This window comes from Polistes dominula, unplaced genomic scaffold (assembly GCF_049000335.1).
Source record: "Polistes dominula isolate Pdom_NZ unplaced genomic scaffold, Pdom_raw_medaka contig_27, whole genome shotgun sequence".
NCBI lineage: Eukaryota > Metazoa > Arthropoda > Insecta > Hymenoptera > Vespidae > Polistes > Polistes dominula.
The window spans coordinates 1,990,001-1,999,430 of record NW_028300906.1 but is presented as its reverse complement, the minus strand read 5'-3'; the positions used below and the strand labels follow the sequence as shown (position 1 = coordinate 1,999,430).

The 9,430-nt window shown below is 29.6% G+C and overlaps 2 protein-coding genes across 4 annotated transcripts in view; one reads left to right on the top strand and one right to left on the bottom strand.

Annotated features, from left to right (window-relative positions):
* The first annotated feature begins 169 nt into the window (after positions 1-169).
* The window catches only part of LOC107068742 (E3 ubiquitin-protein ligase RNF19A), a 10,953-nt gene continuing 1,692 nt past the window's right edge, over positions 170-9,430 (top strand). Inside the window, exons 1-12 of one of the 3 annotated variants that reach the window (XM_089179666.1) lie at positions 170-356; positions 2,504-2,687; positions 2,796-2,926; positions 3,395-3,584; positions 3,717-4,028; positions 4,126-4,270; positions 4,362-4,498; positions 4,605-4,702; positions 8,559-8,757; positions 8,845-9,040; positions 9,140-9,305; positions 9,398-9,430. The exon at positions 9,398-9,430 is cut by the window's right edge and continues 347 nt beyond it. In XM_089179666.1, coding sequence (XP_089035792.1) covers positions 2,525-2,687; positions 2,796-2,926; positions 3,395-3,584; positions 3,717-4,028; positions 4,126-4,270; positions 4,362-4,498; positions 4,605-4,702; positions 8,559-8,757; positions 8,845-9,040; positions 9,140-9,305; positions 9,398-9,430 — 1,770 coding nt within the window. In that variant the 5' untranslated portion in view covers positions 170-356; positions 2,504-2,524. Of the gene's footprint in view, positions 357-2,460; positions 2,688-2,795; positions 2,927-3,394; positions 3,585-3,716; positions 4,029-4,125; positions 4,271-4,361; positions 4,499-4,604; positions 4,703-8,558; positions 8,758-8,844; positions 9,041-9,139; positions 9,306-9,397 lie in introns of all 3 variants that reach the window. The other 2 variants (XM_089179667.1, XM_015325451.2) reach the window with 2 other exon arrangements.
* Positions 4,762-7,885, bottom strand: LOC107068744 (uncharacterized). The gene is made up of 4 exons (XM_015325452.2): positions 7,734-7,885; positions 7,002-7,173; positions 6,448-6,672; positions 4,762-6,341 (listed from the first exon to the last, which is right to left on the bottom strand). The coding sequence occupies exons 2-4, from the start codon at positions 7,110-7,112 to the stop codon at positions 5,370-5,372; spliced, it is 1,308 nt and encodes a 435-aa protein (XP_015180938.1). The 5' UTR covers positions 7,113-7,173; positions 7,734-7,885; the 3' UTR covers positions 4,762-5,369.

Genomic DNA, 9,430 nt, shown 5'->3' with positions numbered 1-9,430 from the left:
AGTCGTATAGTTTAATCACTAAAATGTAAAAAATGAATTTAACTAAAAAAAAACTATTATAAAAAATAAGAAAAATAATCTATAATGGAAATAGAGGAATGGCTGAACACCTCATTTATCTAAGATGGCGCTGTATGCGATTTCTTAATGGAACGTTTAATGTTCTTCTGGCGAGTAACGTAATCCGTGATCATACCATAATCGGAATCCAGTCAGCTGTTATGTCAAGCGAATATCCTTAACCAACAAAATAAGTAAAAAAGAATTCATTAATCGGCCTTAATTAACGATTATTTTCATAATATTGTGATCTTCCAGTGTGTTATAGTATTCTTACGAAAGTTCTGAAATAATAGGTAAGTTTATACTTTCTATTAACTGTGGTTATGCTCTCTCTCTCTCTCTTTCTCTCTCTCTTTATGCTTTCGAATTTATTGCTTTTAAATTCTTACTTCTTCTACCTTAATGCTAGTCATCCGAGTAATTGGCTTATTCCTCTATATATTTATATTTTGTTTTATTCTTTCCTCTCTCTCTCTCTCTCTTTCTCTTTTTCTATCTATGTCTTTCTCTCTCTCTCTCTCTTTCTATCTCTATCTTTCTCTCTTTCATTCGATTAACCAAATTATTCATTCATATTTTCACTCATCAATCGATCTCATTGATTGACGTATTTGTACGATCTCTCTTTTTAACACGAATGGGTCAATGTTACTCTCAAAATATTACTCACTCATTATGCTCACGCACACATAAAAGTATGTATCACCTAACTTACCTGTTCGCTTGGATCATTATGCAAATGGCGTTTGTTTTATGATACACCTTGTCAAATGCTCATTTATTTTCATGATTAATTGATTTTTAATAAACAATAAATTACACTTTCACAATCCGTATTTATCATACATACTATTATTTATTAATTGAATTATTATTATTATTATTATTATTATTATATTGAAGTATTTTATTTAATAATTATATTGTGTATTTCTTCTTCTATTTCTTTTTCTTACAATTTTATTTAAAATCTTGCTTATAAATGATACGTTATTTATTTGCGTGACAATTTAATTATGAATTATTATTATTATTATTATTATTATTATTATTATTATTATATTGAAGTATTTTATTTAATAATTATATTGTGTATTTCTTCTTCTATTTGTTTTTCTTACAATTTTATTTAAAATCTTGTTAATAAATGATATGTGTTATTTATCTGCGTGACAATTTAATTAGATGCAAGACCTTCAATTTGTAATTCAGTCTAATTATGCAAATAATCTTCGTGATTACATTTAAATCATTTTTATTACAGTATTCATGTTTTTTTTTTTTCTGTATTTTGTTTATTTTCTGTATCGTCGTAACCTTCTACAGATTTTCCTGTATTCTTAATAGATTACAAGATATTCATGTAACAATCATTGAACACATATACAGTACGAATTATATTGTAAATTGCATTGCATAAAAACAACAAATTTATTTGCAGAATCTCGTTGAAATATGAAAAATATTAACAAAAGTACAATGTTTTCTGAATGAAAACCTGTTGAAATGATTTCTCATATTACGTGATTTTCAAATATTTCGACATACCGATTATTCATGCATGTTGTAAACGTGTTGAGAGAAATCGTAGAGAAAAAGAAAAAGAACAAGAAAAAGAGAAAGAGAAAGAGAAATAAATCTTTCCTTTACAACGTGTTATTTTTACTTTGAGAAAAGATCAAACATATTGAAAGAATATTCGTCAAATATTCGGTGATATAAATAAATGTATTTTTCTTTTTTTCTTTTTTTTTTCACAAATATTATAATAATAATTATTACTTGTTTACGATCGATTAAAAGAAAACAAACAAACAAACAAATAAACAAAAAAAGAAAGAAACACAAAGTTCACGAATAAAATAGTTTCAATAATTTATAGTATGTGTAATTTAAAATTGAAATTCAAAACGATTTCACTTAATTCGTTTAATTTCAATAAATAATTTCAATATGCGTCACAATAAATTAAAGGTAAATATAAAAATCATGGTCTCTTAAAGATGCGACACACGTATGTAAAAATTTCGCATGGTATGACTCATTAAGTTAAAAAATGCTTTTCATTTATATTTCTTTTTTTTATTTTTTTTTTGTCCGTGAAATGTTGTACGTGCTTGGATTAGATATAGTTATCTTTGTTTCGTGATCGAAAAATTATTTTCTGCAGTCTAATCAAATATAATGGCTAATGACAAATTGTGTATTTAAAATGTTTAAATGTAAGGGTATAATTTTCATCATTAAATTATTATTTTCGTAATCATATAAATACGAATGTTTTAAGAAATAATAGTATAAATGTGATATTAATTTGTTTGATTAATGTGATATTTAAAACGTGTTGTTTAATTTATTATTAATGTTGTTATTATTTTATTATTGTTGTTGTCATAGGTTTTCTTTAATCTAATTGAATTGAAGAATGATATTGTAACAGTATTACAAGAGTACTTCCAAGATGTTCAAAGAAAATGATAATGCTTCTGGAGGATGTAATGGTCCCCCACCACGTGCTCGAAGATTTCCAAGATTTTCCTTAAGAAGATTATTATATTCAAGTCCACTTATTGGTCGAAGAATAGTCCGAGCACCTAGTTCTGGTAATAGGAGTAACGCTAAAGGTAATTAAACTACCTTACCCTATATCGTAATTTTGTATTTATTTGTTAATCATAAAAATAATATATAAATTTTTTTTATCTTGTTTCATTTCTTTTTCATTTTTACAGCTAAAGATCCAGCAGGCAGTAGAGTATTTATAGAAGCCAGAGTAAGTAATGGTTCAAGCCATTATCAATTTTACAATATAGACCTACAACGTGCTTCCAGCAAAGGCTCTGTACTTTCTTCTGCCGGAAAGGTATTTATAGAACTGTTAAAGTTCAACTGAGAAGAAATGTTCGGAGGAAATTGTATTGTAAAAAATGCCCTTATTTTTATTATGTTTTTGTGTCATCAATATTTTTTTCTTTTGGTCAAGAGAATAAGACATTTGTGCCCATAATTATGAAAGTGGTCTAAGTCAGAATTAAAAAAAAAAAAAAAAATGAGTTTATCAGTTATTACGCACTACATTATTATAAACTAAATAAATTCAATGTAATTTTCATGATATTATCAAAAATGAATCGTTATATAATGTTTGTTATTTCAATATTGTATAGAATTCATATATTGTTCAAGTATAAATCTTTATATATCTCGAAACAAGAGATATATGATTTAGACCACTTTCATAATTGTGGCCACATTTTTCTAATAATAGTATTTTCACGAGATTGAATAATTCTTTCTTGTATTAACATCTTCCTCGTATTTTCTATTACAGAGTAATGAGAGTGGATTAATGGAGTGTCCGCTATGTTTAGCCGATCTACCAATTGAATTATTTCCTGTTATACAATCTTGTCATCATCGTACCTGCTATGATTGCTTCCAACAATATCTTAAAATCGAGATTTCCGAATCAAGAGTTAATATAGCTTGTCCTGTATGTTCAGAACCTCTCCATCCTAACGGTAAAAAATTTATTTTATATTAACAATATTTTTTTGTTTATATATTAATATCAATTTTATCTAAGAAAATGATTTAGGAAAAAGAAACACTAAGATGTAATTTTTTTTTTTGTTGATTTTAATTGTTAACAGATATTCGAATGATACTAAATGATTCAGCACAGTTAGAGAAATATGAAGATTTTATGGTACGAAGAGTTCTTGCCGTTGAACCCGACGCAAGATGGTGTCCAGCGCCTGATTGCAGTTTTGCTGTAATCGCAAGCGGTTGTGCATCATGTCCAAAATTACGATGCGAAAGACCCGGTTGCGATTCATACTTTTGTTATCATTGTAAAGCTCGATGGCATCCTAATCAAACATGCGATGCAGCTAGAGCTCAACGTTCGCAATATTACGAGCGAAGTTCTTCGCTTAGTTTTAGTCAAAGTGATTCACAGCACAGTATGTATTTTTTTTCATTTGATAAGTTTTACATTTTTGTTTATCATTATTATTTCTTTCGATTATATTACACCAATTTTTGTTTCTATGTTTCTAGGAGATGATATTAAACCATGTCCACGATGTCAAGCTCTCATCGTTAAAATGGACGATGGAACTTGTAATCATATGACATGTGCCGTTTGTGGAGCCGAATTTTGTTGGCTTTGCATGAAAGAAATCAGTGATCTTCATTATCTTAGGTATTAATATTGTTATTGATTAATGATATCAATTATATTAGGTCAACATTTCAACACGTTTTAATGATACGTTTCGATTATTTTTGAACAGTCCTTCTGGCTGTACTTTTTGGGGTAAAAAGCCATGGTCCAGAAAGAAGAAGATACTTTGGCAGCTAGGAACTCTCGTTGGTGCTCCTGTTGGAATTGCTTTGGTCGCTGGTATAGCAGTACCTGCAATGATTATTGGTGAATATATATATTTATTTATTTATTATATATATAAATATTATTATAGGAATTTTTATCATTGACATTTTATATTTATGTACCTTTTGTTTTCTTTTTATCATAGGTATACCGGTATGGGTTGGAAGAAAATTATACACAAGATATAAGAAAGCCAACAAGCACAAGAGAAATGCTTTTATTGCAGGTGGTGTTACTGCATCGGTAAGTCGGCAAAAATGTCTTATCTATTTATATATTTATGTATTATTCTTTTCTCAGAATTTTCTTTTTGTTTGCTTTTTTTTTTTTTTTTTTTTAATCACTACCTTGACCTTTTATTGTAATTTTAATTTGACACATATTTCTATGATCGAAGACATATGGTCTATTATACGCATGTATTAAAGACGCTTGATATTTGTTTTCATGACAACATCGAAGTATAATATTTTATTTATATTTAAACAAAATTTACTTGCTTTTTTTTCTTCTTCTTCTTCTTCTTCTTTTTCTTCTTTTTCTTTTCTTTTCTTAATTAACATAAGAAATTAGTTTATAAAACAGACTTGATATATTTTTTCGAATTCGTTAGAATAATATGATCGATGAGGTGTATTAGACTCATAAATATTGACAGAAGCACCCATAAATATTGTTATTATCATTTTCTCTATTAATATCTCACTTATTAATGAATATAAAATGATGAATAATAAAACACATTTTCAATATTATGCACAGCACAATCGCACGCTGAATGAAATAGATGTATTCTACGCATATACGCATATTTAGTTAGATTATTGAAAAGGTTTACAGTAGCGGATATCAGCGAAACGATAATATGATTTTTTTTTTTTCGGTATAGCTCGTTTTTTAGGAACGCTTTTTAAGCTTCTGATTCCGTCCTCGTTATTGCAATTTCTTCGGTTAATATGCCATCGTCGTGTAAATCTTGTAAAACGTCAATTAAACGTTGCTTCGTTTGCGGATATTCCAAAGCTATGTCTATCGAGCCAATACATAATAACAATGCTAATAATTGAGACTTTCTGTAATCCTTAGAGAGATCTTCTCTCGTGTATCCCAGTTCTTTGGTTATATCAAGGCCGTAAATGAAGCACCATTCGTTCAAAGAATTCCAATAAGCATCCAAAAGAGATTCAGTATATTTACGACGTAATTCGCTTGGCAGGGAACTAACTAATAATAATGCAACATCATTCGTTGGTCTGCTATAAGCGACCATTTGCCAATCAAGAATGTAACACTTGATATTCGGTGTATAAGAAAATTTAACATTCTTACACCAGAAATCCATATGCGTAATCGTTGCTAATGGACTTTCTGGTGCAAGAAGATTCATGATGATGTCTTTGGTTTTTGGTCTAAGTGCCATCAAAGCTTCAAGAACTGGTTCGAGACCTGTCAAACATCCTAAATAGTTAGCTAATTGTGAAAATCCACGTTCTACCATTTGTTGATAAGAATCAGTTGCTTTGGTCTTTTGAAATAAGAACGGATAACGATCTGGCAAAGGTTCATCGTCCCTTATTTTCATGCAAAGAGATAATCCATGTATCCCGGCTATCGAATCTAATGCAGCTTTAGCTTGAGCAAATGATAATCCTTCGGCGAATGATACACTTTTTAAATCCAAATCGGATAATACTAATACAGACTCAGGTGGTATCAAACTGTCGGCGTCTGTCTGTTTAGGACTATCATCGTTTCTTTCTGGTGGACTGTAATGCGCGTAATAACACGTTAGTAATTTTAATGGATCATCAGGAGTTGTTTGTCCTTCTATTCGTCTAACTCTTCTTCCCTGTGGTGGTAATAGTTTAAGATCCGGTACTATCTAAAATGATAAATGATATTTTGAATTAAGTTAAAACTAATTTGTAATGTGATCTACATTGTTTTTTATATATATATATATATTTTCTTTTTTCTTTTTTCTTTACCTCGGTGTAAAATTTGATTTCACGTAAATCGTATTGACCCTCCGTTACGAAAAAACGATTAAAGAGATCCGCTGGTAATCGTTTGATGAAGATTTTCATTTCGGATACACCAGTTGGACTAATTAACTCAAATTTGGCGTAAGTAATATCACAGAGAACATTTTCGTTCAATAGAGTTGCATCAGGTTTCCGTACCGATAGGGTTGTTAATTCACCTATATCAACCTATATTATGTAGAGTAAATCATTTGGAAAAGAGAAATTATTTTTTATTTATTGTATAGAAATTCTTTCAAATAGTATTTCAACATAACATTATATATATATATATATTTTTTTTTAATTTAATTTAAGTACTGTTATAAAAGTAACAAATAATTATATTTTATTATTGTGGATACTTTAGATTATCGAAATGTAATACCAATTTTTTTGTTATTTACTGAAAATTCATTTTTTATTTGAAATACTATTTTTATTTAGTTTCTAATTAAGGAAAAATCTCTACTATTTATAAAAAATAATATTAAAAATATTATTTACATAAATATTACCTTGTGCATATAATATTCAGCAAAAATTCCTTCAAGCCACTCCCTTGTAATTTCCCAATTGGGTATGACTTCCTCCTCTCCGCAAAAATCACTGTCCTCGTAATCTGACATTATTTATTGTCCTCAATGGGCAACGATCCCGTCTCTTATACGACAGATAATTCCTCTTTGGCTAGATCGAATGCAAATATCATAATAATAATAATAATAATAATATATACCTTTAAACAAAACAAAACGAAAAAAAAAACAAAAAATAATCTAAAGAAATAGAAAAAGATCAAATCGAAAAAAGAGATAAAAGATTAAGAAAAATTAAAAAAAAAAAACAAATAATAAAAAGAGAATGTGAAAGATGAAAAGTAGTCATTTAATTAATTAAAACACATCGTTGACACTAGTTATAATTTTATCATTTAATTTGATCGTGTAATTTTTGAATTACACATTAGGTCGAATTAAAAAAAAAACAACAACTCCAATCATCAATTAGTCAAATTTTCTACCCTGATACAATACTTTTTGACAAGACTCGAATGGTAACACGGCACACCCTTTAACACGAATCGTTGCTAATTTTCTTCTCCTTTCTCTCTATCTATTTAATTCTGTATTTTTTAAAATTACTCTTATTCCCCTTTCTTCTTTCACTTTCTCGTTATAATTACAAAGTAATTGAAATCCTTACGTTAATAAAACGATACGAAAGACTAAACTCAACTAAGTAAGTACCTAAACAAGTGACACGATCCTCTCCCTAAAGATCTTATTCTCCTCTCGCCTATCAACCTTATCAGACTTTGGATGGTGAAGAGGTGTTCCCCACTACCATTACAACCATCACCACCACCACCACCACCACCTGCCTCTGCCGGTACAAGCTGGGGACAGAAAGTATCTGTCATGCGCGTGAATACTACTCTCCTTTAACAGATCAATATCCTTTCCCCAACCATACTCCTCTCGTGTACACCTTAAACCACAGCGGTTCTCCAACTGTGGACCGCAACTGAACCCAACCCCCCCCCTCCTCCCCCCGTTTCAGGAGTATCTGAAAATTCTCAACAATTCTCTCCCTACGATTCATACCAAACACATTTTAATTACATAAACATATATCTGTAGAATTAATAATATCCTTACACAAAGGGAATCATCATGAGATTATTCTTTGAACGGACAGAGATTTTAATTAACAAATAATTTGGGAATTACTGGTACACCACCCTTATACGATTCCATCCTCTTTCCTTTTCTTTCCTTCATCTTCCTTTTTTCTTTTTCTTCTTCTGTCTTTTTATCCCTCCTGTTGTTTTTTTTTTTTTTTTTTTTTTATATACTTTTTCCAATCGTTAAAAATATATAAAAAAGCGTTTGTAATATCGAGGAAAAGCCTTTAATTAATTGACCCGAATTTATTCTTTCTATGAGGGAAAAGAATAAAAAAAAGACTTGATGCTTTTCAGATATTTTCTTTTAGGGTGGATATTAAAATAATATTTACGATGATATTGAGATGATGAATTTGTAACATGATTTTTGTTATTGTTCTCATAGGTTTTAGTGTCGCCTGTATTAGCAGGTTTAGCAGTTGGTATTGGTGTACCAATTCTTTTGTTCTACGTCTACGGCGTGGTTCCGGTTTCATTATGTCGCAGTGGTGGTTGTGGAGTCTCCACTAATGGTACCGGTGTACGATTCGATTTTGATGATGAGAATGAATTAATGGGTGCCTTGGGCGTTCGCAATGCTGGCGGTAAATTATTATTCTCCAGATGATGATGATTACATTAATAACATAAGAAATAAGAAACAAATTTTAATCCTGTTGTATTATATTTAGATGCATCATCGATAGATGTAGCCAGTCATCGTGTTGGTAATCCTTCAATAGGTGAAGCATCCTTGTCATTGGGTAGTGGAAGTCAATTGGAAAAATTGGGCCGAGAAAATGATCGTGAAAGTGCTAGCAATGTTGCATTAGCTGGGCTCAGTTTAGCAGGAAGCATTGCTTCTAGTGTTCTTCCTGGAGGTCAAAGGTATTTTATATATATATAATTGTTGTATTTTTAAATACATACTTTTGTATATTATTATTATTATTATTATTTTGTTGTTGTTCTATTTTTCTTTTTAAGATTGGAAGTTCAAGCAGATGTAACTTCAACACAAAGATGTAGTCTCTGCAGTGAAACAGCTTCGGCTGCTACGAGCCTATCAGAAAAATCTGTTAATGCTTCATTAGCTCTTGATGATGGAGCAGCATCTACGAGAGCATTATCAGGTTCAGTTCTTAACTTCAAGGTATGTATATATATATATATATATATATATATATATATATCATTTTGTTGTTATTGAACAAAATAATGTTAATATACCAATAAACGATTTAGATGGACAGTAGCTCGATCAGCGGTGGTAGAAGT